The sequence below is a fragment of the Chlorocebus sabaeus genome, chromosome 25 (genome assembly GCF_047675955.1).
Source record: "Chlorocebus sabaeus isolate Y175 chromosome 25, mChlSab1.0.hap1, whole genome shotgun sequence".
Taxonomy (NCBI): Eukaryota; Metazoa; Chordata; class Mammalia; order Primates; family Cercopithecidae; genus Chlorocebus; species Chlorocebus sabaeus.
Window position 1 is genome coordinate 82308188 of NC_132928.1, and position 24792 is coordinate 82332979.

General features: G+C 41.0%; 2 protein-coding genes and 1 pseudogene across 4 annotated transcripts in view; 1 reads left to right on the forward strand and 2 right to left on the reverse strand.

Annotated features, from left to right (window-relative positions):
* SPMIP3 (sperm microtubule inner protein 3) overlaps positions 1 to 3724 on the forward strand; it is a 42040-nt gene extending 38316 nt beyond the window's left edge. For all 3 annotated transcript variants that reach the window (XM_007989989.3, XM_073011438.1, XM_073011439.1), the window contains one exon: positions 3015 to 3724. In XM_007989989.3, coding sequence (XP_007988180.1) covers positions 3015 to 3133 — 119 coding nt within the window. In that variant the 3' untranslated portion in view covers positions 3134 to 3724. The remainder of the gene's footprint in view (positions 1 to 3014) is intronic.
* A 3414-nt stretch (positions 3725 to 7138) lies between these two features.
* Positions 7139 to 9823, reverse strand: LOC103231060 (homeobox protein TGIF2 pseudogene; annotated as a pseudogene).
* Positions 9824 to 22945: 13122 nt separating this feature from the next.
* Positions 22946 to 24792, reverse strand: part of ADSS2 (adenylosuccinate synthase 2) — a 43013-nt gene continuing 41166 nt past the window's right edge. Inside the window, exon 13 of the mRNA XM_007990002.3 lies at positions 22946 to 23737. Coding sequence (XP_007988193.1) covers positions 23685 to 23737 — 53 coding nt within the window. The 3' untranslated portion in view covers positions 22946 to 23684. The remainder of the gene's footprint in view (positions 23738 to 24792) is intronic.

The following is a 24792-nucleotide window of genomic DNA, read 5'->3' on the forward strand; positions in this document are numbered from 1 at the left end:
GGATCACTTGAGGTCAGGAGTTCGAGACCAGCTTGGCCAACATGGTGAAACCCTATCTCTAAAACACACACACACACACACACACACAAATTAGCTCACACCTGTAGTCCCAGCTACTCACGAGGCTGAGGCAGGAGAATTGTTTGAACCCCAGGAGGCGGAGGTTGTAGTGAGCCAAGATTGCACCACTGCACTCCAGCCTGGGCAACAGAGTGAAACTCCATCTCAAACAAAAACTCTTGATTGTTAAAGAATGATATTATATGAAATCATTAACGTATTTGGAATACATGGAATTCTCAGCAAGGTGGTTAAAGTTTCTCTGTGGTTATCAACTAATTAATCATTTTATTTTCCAACAATGACTTTCAAAGGAGTCACCACCACGAATCCACATGAACAATAATTACATTTTGTCAGATGATAAGGAAATCCAAAAAATCATTTCACACTTTCTTTCCATAGCATCCCCAATCTGTGTAGCACGTTTCAGGGTTGATAACACCCACTGTTCTCACAACATTGACTGTTGAGTTCACCGGGCTGAACTGTATATGATTCAAACCCATCGTACAGCCTACAAGGATCACGAAGAGTTGCTGAATGGAATTCCTCACACTTCTAAATTACTTTAATACATTTCCAGATATAGTGTAATTAGAAGGCCATCTTTGCTATTTGACTCCATAAAAAACCTTGAAAAGTCATGTTGTTGCTGACTACAGACAGGATCACACTCGATTAAATCTAAAAATCCTCAAAGATTTCATTTCTAGTCATACTCCTTGGGCTAGTGAAATGTTATCCATTCTTAATATCCAGAAATGTTTATTTCTTGAGATACTGTTGAAGCACTAAGGAATGTAGACTAGAACAGTGAAGGATTAATGATTTTGGAGCGTGTTCTGTATCAGATGTGGACTGTACCTCTTACAAGCGATGTATACTTGGGCAAATTAATCTTTTTGAGATGGCGATATCAGTGTACCACTGAGAATTACTCTAAATATTAGAGTAATGTAATAAACTCTAATATTCACCTAATAATATACTAAAGTTTTGCTACAATGCATCCGGGTGCAGTGGCTCACGCCTGTAATCCCAGCACTTTGGGAGGCCAAGCTGGGCGGATCACTTGAGGTCAAGAGTTCGAGACTAGCCTGGCCAACATGGCAAAACTCCATCTGTACTAAAAATGCAAAAATTAGCCAGGGATGGTGACGGACACCTGTAATCGCAGCTACTTTGCTGAGGCAGGAGAATCACTTGAACCCGGGAGGCAGAGGTTGCAGTGAGCCAAGCTGGCGCCTCTGCACTCCAGCCTGAACGACAGAGTAAGACTCCGTCTGGGGAAAAAAAAAAAAAAAAGTTTTTTTTACAATGCTTTTGAAACACTAGTCTTTGGTTCCTTGAGCAATAATGGTATTAAAGTGAAGCCCTCTTTGAACTCTTATTTTCAGATAAGCAAAACTGTTAATGATTATAGATTAGAGGTTATAAAATACGAGGGAACACCAATGGGTATGAATTTAGGAATGGCAGTATCACCCAAGGTACGAGAGATAAGACATGTGAAATCTCAGACCAGTAGTTTTGAGTTCTGCCTCCGCCGTTTCCTGGCTGTGTGACCTTGGGCAATGTACTTGTCACTCTGTTGCTTCTGATAGCAAATGGGATGTTGAAGCAGATTCAAGTTGAAGAAAGACTGGTTTGAAGTGTTTTCTTTGGCTGCTGTGTGGAGGCTGGGTTACAGCAGGAGTGTAAGGAAGAGGAAAGGATATCAGTGTTTTAGGTGAGAGTCCAGGTGGCCTGGGCCAGGGTGTGATGGGGGCGTGGAGAGAAGTAGGAAGTGAAAATTAATTGGATTTGGTTGGTGAGAGAGTGGCCAAGGGTAACTCCCAGGTTTCTGGTTTGTGTTATTATAAGTAACATAGAAGAATGGATGAACTTCATTGATTTCTTTGCTTTTCTCTCTTTTTTTTTTTTTTTTTTTTTTTTTAAACTTTTGAGATGAAGTTTCCCTCTTGTTGCCCAGGCCAGAGCCCAGTGATGCAATCTCGGCTCACTGCAACCTCCGCCTTCTGGGTTCAAGCAATTCTCCTGCCTCAGCCTCCCGAGTAGCTGGAATTACAGGCACCCACCACCACGCCCAGCTAATTTTTTGTATTTTTAGTAGAGATGGGATTTCACCATGTTGTCCAGGCTGGTCTCGAACTCCTGACCTCAAATGATCCCCCCGCCTCGGCCTCCCAAAATGCTGGAATTACAGGCTTGAGCCACCACGTCCGACCTATTTTCTATTTGTTGTGATATCTATCATACCTGCAAAAACTGTTTTGTACATATCCAATTTAAAGAGTAATAATAATAACACTTATTTATCCCTTAGGTCAGTTGTGAAAAATAATTTCCTAATATACTTAAAGCCTTTGAGTCTCGCATCCTTCTACCCAGACACACCCTCTATCCTGAATTTGTGTTAATCTTGCCTTTGCTATTGACTGTTTTTACTATATACATATCTATTCCCAAATAACATAGTGATTGATTTTGTATGGTTTTTAACTTTGTTTATTCTGTTTTGGAGTTCATTGAACTTTTCTAATCCAAAGGTGTATAGTCAATAAAATTTGAAAAAACAAAGAAACCTCTGAAAAAAGAGAAAAAAAGAATTTAGGGATGGCAGCAAGTGCAGTCTGATACAAAATAATGCACTGGTAAGGTAAGACTAAAAAGGTTTGGGGATACAGAATGAAATGTCAACATGCAAATTTATGTAATTTATTTCATTTTATTTACATTTTGGCATAATTCAATAATATGCCTCTTAATCAGAGACTGAACCAAAGAAACAATCTTTTGACTGAGTCCTTTTTCCCATATTTTAAGTGCATTCATTTGTCTTCAACCCCAAAAGTTATTTTGTTATTGTGCACAACTGCTAAAAGGACAGTGTGTTAAAAATTAGGAGCGAGTAGTCTTTAAATAAATCCTTAATTTGTTTTAAATTCCAGATTGGAACCAGAAATTAGCCACAGTTTCGCTGAATCCTCGACCACTTAATTCACTGCCAGAGCTCTACTGTTGTGAAGAGAGAGGCGGCTTTGAAAGAAATGCTTTTAAACTAAAATAACCATGGCATTTGAACAAAATAACGTTTGGCATTCTTAGGTGGCTCTTTTAGACGAAGTGAATGGCAGCAGAACTACTTTCAATTTAAGTGTGTATACAGATGGCTATAATCCTAAAATATTTACATGTTGCAAATTCTTTGCAGATTAAGTTGGTCAGCTTAGAACAAGGATTCAAGATCTATCCTTAAGAGAACTTGAATTTTAGCCCCACTCCCTCTTACTGCTGATGCTGGCAAGCTATCTTAGATTTAGGCCAATGGTTACACATAGGATCAGGTAAGATCATTGTGTCTACACAATAATTGCATCACTGTTGGGGAAAAAAAAAAAAAAAAAAAAAAAAAAAAACCTGGGGGACTTGGTCAATTAGGAAGAAAACTAGCACTGGAGACCCTCAAGGGGCTCTGGATGGAGAAACCCAGGTGTAGTCTGGGGCTGTAGGGAGATGAAGAGGATTAACTGAGAGTCTGTACACAGGAGTTAGTACCCCTATCTTGGCAGCAAGAAAGCCTGACAACTAGGCATCAGCTCCTCAGGCAGAAAGCTAAAGGGTCTTCTCTAAGGAGAGGAAAGGATCCCGAGGGAAAAAACCTTACATTTGGCTTCTAGGGACCCCTGCCCTCCCCCAGTTCCCCAGCATACTGGTTAGCTCCCTCCTCACTCACTCCAAAGTAACACCTATCGATTGATAAACTTCTCCAAGAATGCAGAGTTCCATGTAGCTTTCCATCGCCTTAGTTTTAGATGTGAAGGGCTAATCAATGATCAAATGATAGGGTTCTCTAGAGAAACAGAATATGTGTATGTGTATATATATGAAATGAGGATTTGTTTTGATGGATTGGCTTGTGCAATTATGGAAGCTGAGAGTCCCAGGATCTGCCATCTGCAAGCTGGAAGCTCATGAAAGCTGGTGTTGTGGTTCCAGTCCAAGTGCGAAGGTTGGAAAACTGGGGAACCAATGTTGTCAGTCTCGGACCAAGTTTGATGGCCTGAGAACTGGGAGTGCTGATGTCAAAGGACAGGAGAAGCTGTACGTTCTGGCTCAACCAGAGACGGCAAATTCATTCCTCCTCCATCTTTTGGTTCCATTAAGGCACTCAAGGGATTGGATAATGCCTGTCCTATTGGTGAAGGACATCTGCTTTATTCAGTCTACTGACTCAAACACTAATCTCCTTCAGAAAACCCTTCACAGACACGCCCAGAAATAATGTTCTGCTAGCTAACTAGGCATCCCTTAGCCCAATCAAGTGAACAAATAGAGGTAACCATCAGGCCAAGTATAGGGGCTCACTCCTGTAATTTCTGTGCTTAGGGAGGCAGAAGTGGGTGGATCACTTAAGGAAAGGAGTTTGAGACTAGTCTAGGAAACATGGTGAAACCCCATCTCTACAAATAAATACAAAAATTAGCCAGGCATGGTGGCACATGCCTATAGTCCTAGCTACTCAGGAGGCTGAGGTGGGAGGATCACCTGAGCTTGAGGGGTTTGAGCCTGCAGTGAGCCAAGATCACACGACTGGACCCTAGCCTGGGTGACAGAGTGACACCCTGTCTCGAAAAAAAAAAAAAATTAACCATCACAAGTTTACCCCTTGTCAACTTGGCACCTATAAACATCTTAAACCATACTTAACTTCCAACAAAGATAACAACAAGGTCATAATCCTGCCTACCATGATATTAACATTCTGCATATAACTGAAAACGTTTCTAATCCCAGAGGGTGTCTACCTCCCAGAAGAGGAGGTAACGTCTTTTAATGATGTTTACTCTTTTTCTGATATTCCATGACTTAAATACTATGATGTGGCATTAACAATACTCAAATACTATATATAAGGTCAGTACATCTTATATGATAAAGGAATGAGAGGAAATAAAGCAAACATTTTTGCCTAAAATATGTATGTATACATACAAACACGCTTATTAAAAAATGAGGCCGGGCGCAGTGGCTCAGCCCTGTAATCCTAGCATTTTGGGAGGCCGAGGCAGGTGGATCAGCTGAGGTCAGGAGTTTGAGACCAGCCTGGCCAACATGGTGAAACCGCATCTCTACTAAAAATACAAAAATTAGCCGGGCGTGGTGGTGTGTGCCTGTAATCCCAGCTACTCAGGAGGCTGAGGCAGGAGAATCACTAGAACCCAGGAGGTGGAGGCTGCAGTGAGCTGAGATCGCACCACTGCACTCCAGCCTGGGCGACAGAGTGAGACTCTGTCTCAAAAAAAAAAAAAAAAAAAAAAAAAGAGGACATATGGCAATTATAGTCCTTATTCCTATAACTGGCCACACAGTTGCAACTGGTATTTATAAAATGCCGCCTTCTCCTACTATTCATTCTGTATCCCTTTTGACTTCAACACACAACTCAGCAGTCACGGTTCTTTACCGGGTGGCGTGGCCTAAACCTCCATTGCTGAAGGATCTGGACATGAGTAGTCCTGCCTGGATTGGGTTGGGGCATGGTAATGCTGAGAGACATCCTAAGTGGTCCATATCCCAGACATATTCCTCCTTTGTGGAGGAGTGGAGTAGTAGTTCAATTTCCCCTTGCTCGTCCAGATCAACCGCCCCAACCAGCAACATAACTTCCTGCTTAGCTTGCTGACTCAGAGGCATGAGGATCCTAAAATGACTGGGCAGCAGTGTTAAGTCCAGTCCAGCGGGTTCATTGTGTCTCCTAGTGGAAGCATTCCTCCTTCTGGAACGAAGGTCTCTAGGCCAGCAGAGCATGACGTTCCGGGAACAGTAAACAAACATTTTGCTAATGGGTTACTGTAAGAGTGAGTGATGCCACTCCCATTTCTACCTCTTGATTCCTGGATCTGTGAATCCTAGCTATGGGAGAGCGAGCACCGTATACCGGACACTGATTCAGAGCATTTGCAGCCTTCTGGAGAACCTTGCTGCAGCCCTGCAAGCTATTGCCACCTAGCTGCACTGCAGCTGATTCTTCGAAAGGCTATTCTACAGCTCTATCGAGCCAGTGGCTTCTGGATAGTGGAGAACATCGTAAGACCAGAAAAATTCCATGAGATAAAGCCATTGCTGCACTTCTTTTGCTGTAAAGTTTGAATTCTTTAATCAGAAAGCAACGCCATATGGAATACCATGATGGTGGATAAGGCATTCTGTAAGTCCACAGATACAGTTTTGGCGGAAGTATTATGTTCAGGAAGACAAATCCACATCCAGAGTATGTGTCTACTTTAGTAAGGACAACCTGCTGCCCCTTCTATGATGGAAGTAATCCAATGTAACCAACCTGCCACCAGGCAGCTGACTGATCGCTCCAGGGAATGGTGCCATACTGGGGGCCAGGTTGGCCTTGGTGAGTTGAAGTCCATGTTGCTGAACCCATGTGTAACCTCCTTCCTTGCCACCATGGCTATTTTATTCATGAGCCCGTTGGGTAATGACAGTGTTGGCTGGGGAAAGAAACTGGTATCCACAGAACGGGTCATCCTATCCATCTGATTATTAAAATTCTTCTCTGTTGGCTGGGTGCAGTGGCACATGCCTGTACTCCCAGCACTTTGGGAGGCAGAGGCAGAAAAAACTGCTTGAGCCGAGGAGTTTGAGACCAGCCTGGTCAATATAAAACCTCATCTCTACTAAATAAATAAATAAATAAGCCAGGTATGCACCTGTAGTCCCAGCTATTCAGAAGGCTGAGGTGGGATGATGGCTTGAACCTGGGACTTTGAGGCTGCAGTGAGCTATGATCAAACTTCTGCACTCCAGCCTGGGCAACAGAGCATATCTTGTCTCAGAAATAAAATTAATTAATTAACAAAATCCTCTGTTGAGGTTCTCTTCAATGAACATTCACATGGGATAAATATCTTTGTGTTTTTTGCCCATTTAGACAGATCTATCCAAATACTGTTCCCTAAATTTATTTTTCTTTTTTTTTTTAAATTTATTATAATAGAGCGGCTAGGTGTGGTGGCTCATGCCTGTAATCCCAGCACTTTGGGAGGCTCAGGAGGGTGGATTTGAGGTCAGGAGTTTGAGACCAGCCTGTCCAACATGGTGGAACCTTGTCTCTACCAAAATACAAAAATTAGCTGGGCGTAGTGGCGGGTGCCTGTAATCCCAGCTACTTGGGAGGCTGAGGCAGGAGAATTGCTTGAATCCGGGAGACGGAGGTTGCAGTGAGCCGAGATCATGCCACTGCACTCCAGCCTGGGAGACAGAGTGAGACTGTCTCAAAAAAAAAAAAAAAAATTATAATAGAGATGGCATTTTGCCATGTTGCCCAGGCTGGTCTTGAACTCCTTAGCTCAAGTGATCTGCCTACCTGAGCCTCCCAAAGTGCTAGGATTACAGGCATGAGCCACCACACTTGGCCCCTCTTCCCCAAATTTGTCACTCAATTTCCAATCATGTTGGGACATCCAGCCAAACCACTGGCTACAGCCCATGAATTAGTATTTAATTGCACATCTGGCCACTTCTCCTTCCAAGCAAAGTGCATAACCAAGTCTACTATGCAAAGTTATGCCTCACTGGGAGGATTTCTCTTTACCACTGTCCTTCAGGGTGCCCCTGCGAGGGACTGTGCTGCCGTAGCTGTCCACTTTCAGGTGCTGCTGCATATCACGCAGGGCCATCTGTACGCTAGACCCCAGTCTTCCCTCTCTGTGTCAGCTGGTAATAGGGAACTCCCAGTGAAGCTAGACTCAGGCTGAGAAGGAGAAGCAGTGTAGAAGGAGTGGGGACCATGGGCATTTAGACCACTTCATATAACTTACTTGTGCTTTCAGAAGGGCCTGTTAGGGCCTAATCACATATATACCACTTCCATTTGATGACCAGATGTTGTGTTGCTAAGCCCAACTTTATGGCCTGGTGGGTCAGATAACATCAGTTCGTGATGGGCAGCGAGGGTTGCCCGGTAACTTGGTGGCCCATGGTCAAGCATTGAGTCTCTGCTAAAGCCCAGTAGTAGGCCAAGAGCTGTCTCTCAAAAGGAGAGAAGCTATCCAAGGATGTCGGCAGGGCCCTGCTCCAAAATTCTTTCTTTTTAAACTTTTGTTCTGTCCTTTTTTCTTGGTAAACCAAACCAACGACATAACAACTATTTGAAATTTTACACTCACGTAGAGATTTTGCAGGTCCCCCAAATACAAACACTATTTCCTTGCAAAACAATCCCCGATTGCAATGGTGGGTCACTCCCAGTTCATCAGATCCCATCAAGCCATGCATTCTCATTCCCCACACCTGGGCTAACGACTGCCAGTAATGCAAACCCCAGCAAAAAGGGATAAACAGTTTAGCAAAAATCTACACACTCAGCTGGAGTCAGTTCTGTTACATCCGCGGGGTTGCTCTTTTCTTTTGTTCATGCTTATGAACTTGGAATGTCCACACCTGGCTTGACAGAGCAGCACAGGGGCAGCTTGGACCCAACACAGGCCTGAACTGGGCAGGTTTCCTGAGCCTAGCCCAGGACACCAGGCAGAGCAAAGGTGTCCCAGGGTTTCTCTGGAGCAGTAGCAGCAGCGCCATGCCTGGTCTCCTCACTGAGGGGAGGCCTGGAGAAACGGCAGAGTCAGCAGAGAAGAGGGCCCCCATCACAGCGCAGCGATGCCAGCTGGCGTCTTCCCGCTGAAGACCTCTGGACGGAGGACATGATCTCAATGTTTGGCAGTGATCCACAGAAAACCCTCTGTATGGAGGGGACCCAAACGGGAACCCAAGCCTGCTGGTTTCAGCCTCGAGCACCCCTGTTGACAGACACCTGCTTGACATTTTCAGTGTGGAGTGTGGAGGAATGGGAGTGATGGGTGCTGCTGCTTCTCAAGCTCCATCTCAGCAGCCCTCTGTAGTTGGAGGACTGGAAGCAGCTGGAAGCTGCTGAAGCCTCTTTGTCTTGTTCTAGGGATGTGGCTGGTGGCATGTTGGAGAGTCCACCTGTGGGGCTTCCAGCCTCAGTCCTGGTCAGCAGGGTGAGTGTGCTGCCAGGAGTCATAGGGTATTGGGGGGCTCCAGCTCCCAAGGCGGGAAGGGGGCTGCAGGCTTTCCCCGCTGGCCTGAGTGGAGCAGCACCCAGTGCACAGACAGGGAGGGCACATCGGTGGGAGCTGGGACAGACACAGCCAGCCCTGAGGGGCCGCTGCTACTGGGCAGGGCCACATCTGAGGCCTCACCCCTACCTCGGGAAAGGGTAAACTGATTCGCATCTTTGCAGTCTGGGAGACGCCACCGCCAGGCATTGATGAACCAGTTACATGTCTGCAGTGCTGACAGGTTGGTCTGACCACAAAGGCTCAGCTTCCCCAGCCCCAGGGGGCAGACATTACAGAGGTGCAAGTAGAGCCAGTGCCCGAGGATCTCCACTGACTCCTTGGATAGGTTCCCCCTGAGCTTCCTTTTGCCTGCCAGGGAGAGGAGGCCTTCGTCTTCACCTAGATCACTATCCAATGTGGTGCCTAGGAGCTAGGCTGGACCTGGGGCAAGCCTTGCAGAGAGAGTGGTGAGCCATCTCTACTGACTGCTTCTTGGATGTTCTCCTTGGTCAGGCCCCTTGGCCTGGTACCAGACTCAACCCCTGAAAATCCAGATGAACAAGCAAGGCCCTATCCTTCACTTGATGCCGTGACCCTGGGCAAGCGTCCTTCCCTCTCTGAGCTTGAATCCCCTCTTCACTTTTCCTAGCGGTTTTCGGGCCCATGCAGCCTCAGTCTGGGCGTGGGGCATCAAAGGCTGGAAGTGTGACTCACCTACCCAAAGGCTCCCCTACATACCATTGACAGATCTGCTGGTCACATGGCCCAAGTGGCAGAGCAGCTTGCACAGCACCCTGGACCTGTTGTAGAGTCTTCTTTTGCCCTGGGACCCCCTCAAAACTCATAGCTTTTCAGGTCACTCAGTAAATGGCCCAGTGTAACACACCCAAATGAATATGCTGCCTCCAAAAATCCAAAGAGGCCCAGCAGGCACTGTGCCTCTTTCTCGGTTGTGGGAGAAGTCAGATGAAACAACTTAATCTTCACCTTAGGAAGGATATCTCTTACCAAAACAAGTATATGAAAATATCTAGTATCAACTGAAATGTTTCCATTCCATTGTTGTAATTAACACCATGAATGGACTTCCTAAACTGATTACCCCACTGTGGGAAACAAATTGGATTCCTACTTTGTTGGACTCTCTTTCCTGATTTTAACAATTTGCCATCCCATTCTCTGCCCTGTGATTTTTAAAAAGCTTATTCAATGTTCTGCAGCAATGTGATTGTATGCTGGCTACACTGCTTTTAGAATGCTCTTTCTCATGAAACAAATAAATAAATTTGTTTGAAATGACGTTCTAAGGAAGGAAGGAAGGAGAAAAAAGAAAGAGAAAGAAAAGAAAGAAAAAGGGAAAGAGAAAGAAATGAAGGAAGGAAGGAAGGAAGGAAGAAAGAAAGAAAGAAAAAGAAAGAAAGAAAGAAAGAAAGAAAGAAAGAAAGAAAGAAAGAAAGAAAGAAAGAAAGAAAGAAAGAGAAAGAAAGACAAAGAAAGAAAGAAGAAAGAGGAAGACATATTTCGACACCACACACCACTAGACCCCTAGAAATTTCACTGAGGTAAAGGTCCCTGAATTTCAGTTGGATTTACTGCACACTCTTTGACATGGTAATGTCTTACCATATGTCTACAGTTATTGCTACTTCTTGCTCACTATGTCCAATCAGCATAATGTCATTAAAGTAATGGACCAGTGTGATATCTTGTGGAAGGTAAGGGTGATCAAGATCCCCATGAACTAAATTATGACCTAGGGCTGGAGAAGTGATATGCCTCTGAGGCAGGACAGTGAAGGTGCACTGCTGGTCATGTCACTGAAAGCAAACTGCTTAGGGTGGGCCTTATGGAGAGGGATGGAGAAAAGGCATTTCCCAAGACAATAGCTGCATACCAGGTAGCAGGGGATGTGCTGATTTTCTCAAGCAATGACACATCTCGTACAGCAGCTGCAATTGGAGTCACCATCTGGTTAAGCTTATGATAATCCACTGTCATTCTCCAAGATCCATCTTCTTCTGCACAGGCCAAACAGTGTTGAATGGGGATGTGGTGGGAATCAACACCCTGTCACAGTTTCCTTAGGTAATGCAGGGTTTCCTCAGTGGAGGAAAGGCTGACATCACTGTGAGCAGGAACGCCACTGTCACTGGGGTTGGGGAAGTCACTTCCACTGGGATGGGGGGACTGCTGGCAAAAAAGACTCATCGATTTTAGGGGCTCCATGTCTCCAGCTTTATCTAGGCCTTCCCAAACATCCCCATTTCCATTGACAGGATTCCACTATTTCCTAAGTAATGCCCCCGCTTTAAGAGCGGATGCTGTGGGGCTGGAAATTCAACATGCGCTGAAATTCATCAAGTCCCAGGATTTGATTCTCAGCAATTTCAGTGACCTTAGGAGCAATAACCAATGCTATTTTACTCCTTAGTTTTCAAAAAATGTTCAAAAATATAATATACAGAACCCTTGAGGTCACTTCCTTCTTTTTTTTTTTTTCTGAGATAGAGTCTCGCTCTGTCGCCCAGGCTGAAGTGCAGTGGCAGTCTTGGCTCACTGCAAGCTCCGCCTCCTGCGTTCACACCATTCTCCTGCCTCAGCCTCCCGGGTAGCTAGGACTATAGGCACACGCTGCCATGCCCAGATAATTTTTTGTATTTTAGTAGAGACAGGGTTTCACCGTGTTGCCCAGGCTGGTCTTGAACTCCTGAACTCAGGCAATCCGCCTGCCTCGGCCTCCCAAAGTGCTAGGATTACAGGCATGAGCCACCTTGCCCGGTCCCCTTGTTTCTTATAAGGAGTTGATTAGGGAGTATCCAAACATGAACTATTAGGGCTCTCTTTACTACTGGATACAGAGTCATCAGCCCCTTTAAATCCAATTAGATTACACAGCAAATTTCAGAAGCCCCAGAAACAATTCAAAAAACTCATTCTTAGAATTTTCTTATTCTAGTACAATTCTTGGTACCAAAATCTGCATACATTAGGGTTCTCCAAGGAAACAGAACCAATACAATGTGTGTGTGTGTATATAGATAGATAGATAGATAGATAGATAGATAGATAGATAGATAGATAGATACAAAGAGACTTATGAGGGACTGGCTCACATGAACACCATGACTGGAAGGTCCCACAATCTAGCATCTGCAAACTGGAGGCCAAGGAGAGCTGGTGGTGTAGTTCTAGTCCAAGCCAAAAGGCCTTACAACCAGGGGAGCCAATGGTGTTAAGTCCCAGCCCAAGTTCAAAGGCCAGAGAAGATGAATGTCCCAGCTCAAGCAGAGAGCAAATTCACTATTCCTCTGCCTTTTTGTTCTATTAAATATGTGGACACTCAACAAATTGGATGATGTCCATCTACACTGGTGAAGGCAGTCTTTACAGTTCATTGATTCAAATGCTAATCTCTTCCAGAAACACCCTCATAGACACACCCAGAAACAAGGTTTTAACCCGAGGGACTGGGCATCCCTCATCCCAGTCAAGTTGACATATTACCATCACATAACTTTATCATTTGACATGAGATATGTCAAAATAGTTATATCCGTAAAATGCAAAAGAGCAATCTTCCTAATTTCCCTTCGAATTTCTTATTTGATCTGTTGGTTAAGAGTGTGTTGTTTAATTTCCACGTATTTGTGAATTTTCTAGTTTTCTTTGTTATAGATTTCTAGCTCCATTCCATTGTAATCAGAGAAGATACTCTGTATGATTTCAGTATTTTTAAACTTGTTTTGTAACCTATCCTCTGTCCTGGACAGTGTTCCATGTGCACTTGAGGAGACTGTGTATTCTGCTATTGTTGGGAGAAGTGTACTATTTAATTTATAATGTTAATCAAGTCCTCTATTTCCTTATTAATGTTCTAAATGTTCTAATAATACATTTTATTATTAAAATGGGGTACTGAAGTTTCTATTATTGTGGAACCATTTCTCCGTTCAAATCTGTCAGTGTTTGCTTCATATATTTTGGTGGGGCTCTGTTGCTTGCTGAGTATGAATATGTTTATAATTGTTACATCTTCTTGATGAATTGACCCTTTTATCAACAGATAATTCCCTTCTTTGTCTCTTGTAACAGTTTTAAATGTAAAGTCTATTTTGTGTGGTAACTTTTTCCATCCTTTCACTTGCAACCTATTTGTATCTTTGGATTAAAGTGAATTGCTTGTAGATAGCATACAGTTGAATTTTTTTCTTTTTTTCTTTTTTTTTTTTTTTTTTGAGACGGAGTCTCGCTGTCACCCAGGCTGGAGTGCAGTGGCACGATCTTGGCTCACTGCAAGCTCTGCTTCCCAGGTTCACGCCATTCTCCTGCCTCAGCCTCCCAAGTAGCTGGGACTACAGGCACCCGCCACCACGCCTGGCTAATTTTTTTGTATTTTTAGTAGAGACGGGGTTTCACCGTGTTAGCCAGGATGGTCTTGATCTCCTGACCTCATGATCCGCCCACCTCGGCCTTCCAAAGTGCTGGGACTACAGGCGTGAGCCACCGTGCTCAGCCTGAACTATCTTTTATATCTAATTTCCTTCATTACTGCCTTCTTTTGTCCTGAGCTGATGTTTTTTGTAGGGTTCTGTTTAATTTCCTTATCATTTCTTTTGTGTATATATTTTAGATATTTTCTTAATGGTTACCATGATGATTACAATTAACATCCTAAATTTTTAACAATATTATTTTAATTAATACTAACTTCAATAACATACAAAAACTCTGCTCCTATACAGTTCTTTCCTGACCTTATTGTTGTCACAAATTATATTTTTATGCAGTGTACCCAATAGCATAAATTTGTAATTATTTTTTATGCATTTTGCATTTGCCTATTATATCATGTAGAATAAAAAGTGGAGTTGCAAAACAGAAATACATTAATACTGGCTTTTACTTTTTTAACTTTACTGGAGATCTTTATTTCTTCACTCAGCTTGAAGTTACTGGCTAGTTTCCTCTCATTTCAAACTGGGAGACTCCCTGTAGCTCTTCCCCTGTAGCTTTTTTTTGAGACAGTCTTGCTTTGTCACCCAGGCTGGAGTGCAGTGGGGTGATCTCAGCTCACTGCAACCTCTACCTCCTGGTCAAGTGATTCTTCTGCCTCAACCACCCCAGTAGCTGGGATTACAAGCACCCACCACCACACCTAATTTTTTTTGTATTTTTGGTACAGATGGAGTTTCACCATGTTGGCCACACTGGTCTCAAACTCCTGGCTTCAAGTGATCCATATCCCTTGGCCTCCCAAGTTTTGGAATTACAGGTGGGAGCCACTGCGCCTGGACATGTAGCACTTCTTGATGGGAAAGGCCTATGGGTAATATTCTTCCTCCACTTTTGTTTATCTACTTATGTCTTAATTTCTCCTTCATATTTGAAGGATAATTTTGTCAAATATTCTTAGTTTTTTCTTTTAGTACACTAAGTAAATGTTCTCCCTTTTTTTTTTCTGGCCTCTATGATTTTTGTAAGAAATCAGCTTTTAATCTTACTGAGGATCCCTTCTACATGATGAATAACTTCTCTCTTGATGCTTTCAAGATGCTCCATCTTTGTCTTTTGATAGTTTCATTATGTGTCTCACTGTAGATCTCTTTTGTGTTTATTCTACTTTGAATGCACTGAGCTTCTTGGATTTGTAGATTCATGCCTTTCATCAAATTTTGGAACTTTCTGATGAACTATTTCTTCAAATATTCTTTCTGCCTCTTTCTGGGACTCCCATAATGCATGTTGGTCCCCTTGATGGTAGGCTCCCTTAGGCTTTGTTCACTTTTCTTCATTTTCCTTTCTGCTCCTCAGATTGAATAATTTCAGTTGTCCTGTCTTCAAGTTCACTGATTCTTACTTCTACCTGCTCAAATCTTCTGAATTCCTTTAGTAAATTTTTTCATTTTAGTCACTGTACTTTTCAACTCCAGAATTTCTATCTGGTTCCCTTTCATCATTTCTCTTCTTGGATATTCTTTTGTTCATACATCATTTTTCTGGTTTCCTTTAGTTCTTTGAGCATATTTGAGACAGTTGATTTAAAGTCCTTGTCTAGTAAGTCTGAGGTATCATCTTTCTGAGGGATGGCTTTAGTCTTTTTCTTTTATTTCCTATGAGTAGATCATACTTACCTGTTTCTTTGCAGTTTGTTGCTGTTATTGAAAATGCACATTTGAATATTATAATGTGGAAACTCTGTAAATCAGTTTTTCTTTTCCCTAGGGTTTGCTGTTGATTGTTGAAAGCTAAGATTGTTACTGATTTTTCAAATCTTTTTTTGTTTTTGTTTTTGCAAAAACTGTACTCCTTATTGTATTAGTTACTGAAGTCTCTGTTCCTTTAGTTTGTGTTCGGCTACTGCTTTGACAAAGATTTTCTTAAATACTAGGATTACATATACACACACACACACACACAAAGCTCTGGGCTCAGGGATTCCAACTCTGCCTCAGCCTTCTCTTCTTGCACTAAACCTAGAGATCAGCCAAAGGTGAGAGTTTAGGATCTTCTCAGGTCTTTTCTGGGCATGTGTCCTGCCCTGAGCACGTATATGGCTTTCTATATTCCCTAATTTACACTTTTGAACGACCTAATTTCTCAAATAAACTCTCCTCTTGCTCTTCCTCGTGGGCTTTAGATTGTGTATTATATGCCTCAACTGTATATCATCTTTTGCTCCAAGCAGTTGTGGTTTTTTTGTTCTCCCTCTAATGTTTCCAAGCAATGCTCACCACTTTTCCATCCTAGGTGAATTCTGAGTTAGATAAAACACAGATGGGCACTATGTGTCAGCCCTTCAGGTAGCCACAGAGAGGTTAAAACAGAAAAACCACAATAATTTGCAAATAAGGTCTGCTCTGCTCCCTTTAGAACCAGAGACCAGGCACATTGGCAATGCAGGTTGCTTTCTTCAAGACTGCCATTGACCTGGAAACGGGATGGGCAAGGACAAGTAAAAACACCACACAGCTTTCCTACCATTTTTACTTTGCCTTCTTCTTGATTTGTTGTTTGCCTGATTGATGTAAACCTGTGTTTTCCAGAGTTCTGACAAAGTTCATTCTGACAGTTCCTATTTGTTTTTTGCTGATTTTGTGGAGAAATGGGTATTTGGAGCTGAAACTCTGCCATTTTTCTGATGCCAGCCCCAAAATTTATATCAAACGCAAAAGACCCAGAATAGCAAAGTCAATCTTGAAAAGAACAAAGCTGGAGAGCTTGTACTCCTCAATTTCAAAACATGCTATAAAGCCACAGTATCAAAACAGTGTGGTGCTGGTATAAGAACAGAGGGGCAAAGGCATTTCAATGGGAAAAGAATAGTATTTTCAACTAATGGTGTGAGGACAAGTAAACATCTATAAACAAGGAGATAAACTAAGACTTTTACCTTGCATCACATGAAAATTAACTCAACATGGATCAAAGACGATTTTGTGAAATGGTCTTTCACATGTGAAAGTTTAAACTATACATTTTTTTAGAATACAACATCAAATAAAACTTTTAATGACCTTGGATTAGGCAGATTCCTTAAATGTGACACCAAAAACCACCTAGGTAAGGAAAAACTGATAAATTGGATTTGACTGAAATTTAAAACTTTTGCACTTCCAAAAACATCACCAAGACAACGAAATGGCAAGCTACAGACTAGAAAAAAAATTTGCAAATTAGATCTAATACAGAATCTGAATCTAGAATGTATGACTTCTTATATAATTAAAAAACAACCAATTTAAAAATGGGCAAAATATTTGAATAAACATCGCCAAGGATATATAAATAGACATTAAAAAATGCTAAAACATCATTAGTCATATTAGGGAAACACAAATTAAAACAAGAAACCAACAGTTCATACCCACTAGAATGGCTATAATCAAAAGATACATAATAACAAGTATTGATGAGGATGTAAAGAAATGGAAATCCTTATACATTGTTGGTGGGAATGTAAAGTGATGCAGTCACTTTGGAAATTTCTTTTAAACATTAAACATAAATGTATGATCTGACCCAGAGATTCCATTCCTAGATATCTACCCAAGAGAAACAAAAACCTATGTCCACACAAAGACTTAAATGCAAATGCTCACAGCAGTACTATCATAATATAAAAAAAAACCCTGAAAATAACTCAAGTGTCTATGAACAGATGAAGAAAATGTGGTATATCCATATAATAGAATATTATTCAGCATTAAAAAAGGAATGAAGCACATGGTATTATCTCAAAAGATATTTAAAAATCCAGCTAGATGCAAAAAGATTAAATATTGTGATTTCATTTATGTGAAATGTCCAAGAAAGGCAACTCTATTGAGACAAAAAGTAGACTTGTGAGGTTGGGTGTGGGAATGGGGGTGACTACAAATGGGCAGGATGAATCTTTACAGTGTGATGGAAATGTTCTAAAATTGCACAGTAATGACAGTTGCATAATTCTGTAAATTCACTATATCATTGAACTGTATACTTAAAACAGGCAAATGTTATAATATATAAATTATACTTCAATAAAGATGTTTAAATAAAAATCATATGCATGTATCACTTTGATAAAAAATAAAATGACAAAGCCAGAAAAAACACCTAAGAAAGGTGAAAGAAGACTGATGGATGCTGTGTATAAAAGTCACCCAGGCCGGGCGCGGTGGCTCAAGCCTGTAATCCCAGCACTTTGGGAGGCCGAGACGGGTGGATCACGAGGTCAGGAGATCGAGACCATCCTGGCTAACACGGTGAAACCCTGTCTCTACTAAAAAAAAAAAAAAATACAAAAAACTAGCCGGGCGAGGTGGCGGGCGCCTGTAGTCCCAGCTACTCAGGAGGCTGAGGCAGGAGAATGGTGTGAACCCGGGAGGCGGAGCTTGCAGTGAGCTGAGATCCGGCCACTGCACTCCCGCCTGGGCGACAGAGAGAGACTCCGTCTCAAAAAAAAAAAAAAAAAAAGTCACCCAGATCTTTTCTTCTCAGGTAGATTCTAGAAAGATGGATGCTGTTCTACAAAAACATCTAGGCTAATGGTTGTTGGTGTTTCCAAGCAAAATTACTTTTCAACCTTAAGAGAAAAAAGCAGTGGGCAGCAAGTTAAAAAGCCAATAATATCTTCTTTCCCTAAATTCCGGAAGCATTTTCCAAACAGGCAATCTTTTAGCTTGTACAGTATGACTCTGGTATCTAATGATAGCATATTCTTTCATTTGTAATATCGGTATTTGTGTCAGTGTGGGTGTTCATATGGTTTCTAAAGACCAAGCCTATAACATGATGTCAAATGTCAACATCTCAGTTATCCTTCCCCAAAAGTATACTGACCATGATTTACACTGTGGATTCCTAAAACTATTAAACACTGAATGTACTCAGTTCTCAGGTACATTTCAAATAGCAATTTATTCTTAATAACTGCTATAACTCATTTCTTTTTTTTTTTTTTTTTTGAGATGGAGTCTCGCTCTGTCCCCCAGGCTGGAGTGTAGTGGCGCGATCTCGGCTCACTGCAAGCTCTGCCTCCTGGGTTCACGCCATTCTCCTGCCTCAGCCTCCCAAGTAGCTGGGACTACAGGCGCCCACCATCACGCCCGGCTAATTTTTTGTGTTTTTAGTAGAGACAGGGTTGTTAGCCAGGATGGTCTTGATCTCCTGATCTCGTGATCTGCCTGCTTCGGCCTCCAAAGTGCTGGGGATTACAGGCGTGAGCCACCATGCCCAGCCTATAACTCATTTCTTAAAAAAATTTTAAAACTATATGCTCTTAAAAATATAAACGGTACAAAAATGTATAAGGAAAACTTCAAAGTTCTCTCCTAGTGACCAATGTTAACCATTTGATATACACCCTTGCATATTTTGTCCTTGGTTTAGACCAACAAATATAGTTTTATATTTTATTCCCTCCTCTCTTCTATTTCATAGAATACCATCTTATGCTATTAACGGACCTTCACATTGTTTTCAATTACTTATGAAATAGGGCTGCCTTTTTCGTTTTTTAAATGTATTTTTTTTTTCCGAGAGAGTCTCACTCTGTCACCCAAGCTGGAGTACAGTGGCACAATCTCAGCTCACTGCAACCTCCGCCCCCGGGTTCAAGTGATTCTCTTGCCTCAGCCTCCCAAGTAGCTGGGATTACAGGTGCCTGCCACCACACCTAGCTAATTTTTGTATTTTTAGTAGAGATGGGGTTTCGCCATGTTGGCCAGGCTGGTATCGAACTCCTGACCTCGTCTCGGCCTCCCAAAGCGCTGGGATTATGGGCGTGAGTAACTGAGCCCGGCCTTCTTTTTTCTTTTTGTAGTGTGATTGCTGGTGGGTCAAAGGATTTGCAAATACAAATTTTAACAGATATTGCCAAATTGCTTCTCCTACAAACGCAACTAATTCACACTGTAACCAGCAGTTTATGAAATTATCTATTTCTCCACATTCTTAGTAGCACTGATCTTTTCATATTTACCAATTCGAGATGAGAAGTGGTTTCTCAATGTTAAGTTATATTTTTTAATCTATAGGGAAAGGTGGAGGTGGATACTTTCCATGTTTTGGGCCATTGATACTTCTTTTTCTGTGGACTGCTTGATATATATTAATTTTTTTGTCCATTTTTCTACTACTTGTCACTTTATTCGCTCTTTGTACATTAGGGATATGCACTGAAACATTCTTTCCCAAGTTTGTTTTCTAAGGCTTTTAAAAAAAACTTTGTTCATAATACTATATTATATATATATATATAAACTCAGTTCAATCTGAACATTTTTTTCCTTAGGTTCCTGAGTTTGCTGTTTTTATGAAGGCGGCTTTCCCTAAGATTAGATAAGCCTGTGTTAAGTTCCCAAATACGCTTGCATCTATTTCTGGAATGTCTATTCCATTTCTCTTGTGTATCTGTTCTTTCTCATAGCAATGCTATATATTTTTTATATATTTTTATTACAGTAGCTTTGTAATGTTCTAACATCTGGCAGGAAAAAGGCTCCTCTCTCAACATGTTACTTTCTCAAAAATGCCTCAGATATTCTTGCATCCCTATTCAACTATATTCATTAATTAGTATATTAAAAATATGTATTAAATAGGCCCTCTTCCCATTTCAGTGTCTTGTTCTGCCATACAGTTTCCATCTACTGAGTTTTGAAATTTAGAGGATATAGTTTCAGCAACTTTCCTGTGCTCGCATTAGGGCCTTCTTAAGCAAAATACAGTAGTCTCCCCGTATCTGTGGTTTCATTTTCATTGGTTTTAGTTACCATAGGCCAAACCTGCCCCCAAAATATTACATTGAAAATTCCAGAAATAATTTATGAGTTTCAAATTGCAAGCAGCTCTCAGTACGATAATGAGACATCAGGCCATCCTTCTCTGTCCTACCCAGAGTGTCAATCATCCCTTTGTCCTGTGTCTCCAAACTGTCTGCAGTACCTGCCTGTTAGTCACTTAGTAGCTGTCTCGGTTATCAGATCGAGTGGTTAATCAGATCGACTGCCTGGTATCTCAGTGCTTGTGTTCAAGGAACCCTTATTTTACTTAATAGTGGCCCCAAAGCACAAGAGTAGTGATGCCGGCAATTCAGGTATGCCAAAGGGAAGCTGAAAAGTACTCATTTCAAGGGAAAAAGTGAAAGTTCTGTTGAAGGAAATAAAAACAAATCATATGCTGATGTTGCTAAGATTTACCGTAAGAACAAATCTGTGAAATTTTGAAGGAGGAAGAAGAAATTCATGCTAGTTTTGCTGTCACACCTCAAACTGCAAAAGCTGTGGCCACAGTGCATGATAAGTGCTAAGATGGAAAAGGCAGTCCATTTATGGGTGGAAGATATGAACAGAAAACATCTTGTGATTAACGGCAATGTGTCACTCCAAAAAGCACTGAGCCCATGCAAAGACTTCAGCAAGGAATCCCTTGAATGAGTGACACCAAGGCATTACAGACTCAGGAACACAGAAGGTCAACAGTAGCCCACTGCTATATCACAATGCCTACATCACCTCACTGCATCTTATCACGGAGGCATTGTAGCATCTCCCATGATCACAAGAAGGGTAAATACAGTACAACAGAAGATATTTTGAGAGAGAGAGAGAGCACATTCACATAATTTTTATAGTACATTGTTATAATTGTTCTATTTTATTATTAGTTATTAATCTTATGCTATGCCTCATTTATAAATTACACTTTATCACAGGTATGTAATTGGAAAAAATAGTACATATATGATTTGGTACTACTACCCACAGTTTTAGGAATCCACTGTGGGTCTTTAAACGTATCTCTCATGGATAAGGGGGGAACTACTGTACGTCTTGTATTATATTATAGTCTTCTTCTTTCATGAAGACTAGACGTGGTGGCTCTAGTCTTTGGCCAGACGTGGTGGCTCATGCCTATAATCTCACACTTTGGGAGGCCGAGGCGGGCAGATTACTTGAGGTGAGGAGTTCGAGACCAGCTCAGCCAACATGGTGAAACCCCGTCTCTACTAAAAATGAAAAATTAGCCAGGCGTGGTGGCGTGTGCCTGCTATCCCAACTACTCAGGAGTCTGAGGCAGAAGAATCGACTGAACCTGGGAGGCAGAGGTTGCAGTGAGCTGAGATCGCGCCACTGTACTCCAGCCTGGGTGACAGAGCGAGACCCTGCCTCAAAACACACACACACACACACACACACCCCCACACACACACCCACACCCATGATTTTACTCCTTGAATTTACTGCCAAGCTAATCAATCTCATCAGCCCCTCACTCATTTTGTTTAGTTGCTCCAACTTTCCAAATTCTTTCCAGCCTCTGGGCCTTTGTACAGTACATGTCCTGCTGTCTGCTCTGTACTCATCTGCTTCGTCTGTTAAGACATTATTTCCATTAATGGCCTTCTCCAACCCCTGCTAAATTAAGACTTGATTCTCATTCATCAGACTTTGTACTTTTCCACTGCATGTAACTACTGTTCATAAATCTCTATTTGGTTACCATGCTGTCCCCCACTATAGTAAGTTTCAGGAAGACTGTGCTCCTGTCACCACTGCATACCCAATACCTAGGTAGAGTCTAACACTTGTACTTGAAAAGGAGAATGGGTTCTTTGTATCTGTTTCTGAATCATTACTAAAAATACATTTTAATAGTGCAATACTTGTAACCAAGATAAGAATGCAGACTTTAAAAGCCCATTCATTTTCTATTAAACAGAAATTATATATTCATTATAAATTACTTTTACATATAAGTCATTATTGATCAATAATTGGCTTGTAGGATAATCTGTACTGTTCTTTATACTTACTGAGTCTAATGATACTGCTCCTATTTTAGAATTTTTCTTGAACTAAGTATTACACTACAGAGATAAAGCTCGTTCCTATATACTAGTATTACTAACCTCTCTTAGTAGAACAAAAACACAATACGCAAAGCATACTAGAAATATTTGGTTCTTTTAATCACCTATTGATGGTATAATAAAATAAATTTAAGTGTCACCTAATTTAACATGTAAAATAGTTCATTAAAAGATAATCTACAAAACAATGTTATGCCTAATTGTCAAAATAACACCTTTTTTTTTTTTTTCAAGGAAGGAGAAATAAAGGCATAATCAAAATTATGGCTAACAGCTTGAGTTCATTTTGACACTTACAGATGATTTTGTAGGCATATCGGCAGGCACAATGTTGAAAACCAATCCACTAGATTTAAAACTAATGGTAAGATAAAAAAGAAAAGATATACATTTCAGAGGTAATGTTTGAAATTAAAGAAAAATATCCACCATATATTACAACAGATCTTTTAATGACTATTTTTAACATAAACATTGTTGTTTTGGGAAACATTTTTTCTCTTTGAACATTTCACTCAATGTTCAATGTATTAAATCACTGACAGAGAGAAATCAGTTCTGTGCTCTGTACAAATTAAAGGACCCATGAATATATAACCCCTCCCAACCCGCCAAAGCTCAGTTTTGCAATGGTCTCAGCAGAAAATAAACAGCCCAAAATTTAAACAGAATTCATAGCATTACAAAAGTTTACAGAACCCCTATGTTTCCATCATTTGTCTCTAACAACAAAGATTACAATAACAGAATTGAATGATCAGAATGTAAAAATATTTGTGCAAAACTGCATTAATTGTTCTTACCATCTAATGGGGTAAAACTTAAGAACACGCAATGACAATAATGAAGAAAAACTACATTAAAAGTAATTCTACTTTAGATATCAAACAACACAGATGATACTATTACTAAACATTGAAAAAAAAACGTGGCACCATGAGAGCAGCAGGAGCAACAAATGATTTGGCAATTCCAGCTAAGGAAAGCTGACACTGGAATATGCCAAAGTTAATCTCCACAACAGGCATCCATCTGAAAAGACTGGAAACAACTGTAGGGCTTCAAACTTACTTCAATGTCTTTATTCTTGAATTTGAAGGTCATAAATGAAATATTTAAGAAAGTCTTTTCCTCTCCCTCTCAAGGAGTGTTTCTTGTGCTACTGGCAATCATTAAAAGAGCTGAATCATCGACTCTCTGGATTTACCAACACCAATCCATTTAACTAGAAGAAAACAAAGAGAAAAGGAACCGCATCAATTCATTTCTAATGTTCACTCTTTGGGATTAAAAAACAGGTGTCCCCCACTTTTCTCAGTATCACCATAACTTTTCCCTAAGTGCCCTTTTGATGTTCTCTATTCTGTTAGCAGACTGTGCCTATTTCTAAACAGGATGTAAAAACAAGACCCGGCACAGGATAGTATGCCTTACTGTTCCCTTTTTAACTGTGCAATATTTTCAATTTCCTCATTTCTAATGACTTAGGATAGTAAAATATTGACCAAAACCAGCAGAGACCTACAGAAAGTCTGATCGAGTTCCTGATAACTGGCCAAGATAAGCATCTTAAACATCTAGATGAGAATATGATTTTAATTTGCACAGCCTCAGAAACTGCCCACTATGTGAGTCTATGGAAATCGAATCATCTGCACCACATGGTTTTAGATTATTTGCAGAATTACCAGCTTCCTTAAGGTACTGTTAGGATCAACCTTTGTGGTATTTTACAGATTTCTGTTAGATTCATTGCTGTTTATATTTCAAGAAAATGCTGACTAAGAGCAGTAAGCAAATATGCTTACTAAATTTGACATCAAGCTAGGAGGGAGGAATCATGCTGGAAACGAACCACAAATACAAATGAACCACAAGGCAAAATCAGAGTAAGTGCATAATAGATTTTATACAGAGGACACATCCCACACACTTCACTTTTTCTTATCCTTCAAATACCCATCAATGCCAACAAAAGGATATAAGGAAAAAGCCATCTGTTAAAAGAATGACTTCACATAACTAGATACAGCCATAACGTTGTTATGCCTAACTCCCTCGCCATCTTATATGTGTTCTTTAATAAACAGTCTTAACTATTTTTAAGAATTCTTTCCTTACATTTTTTCTAGTGAGATTTCCCATTTTCTATACCTATTACTTCCCAATGTATTTTCAGGAAACTCTAAATCTCAAGGGTAGTTTAACCTAAACCATAACCGTTTTTAATCCCCCAAAAACACAAACCATTTTTGGTGGTGGTAGAGATACATGAGGATT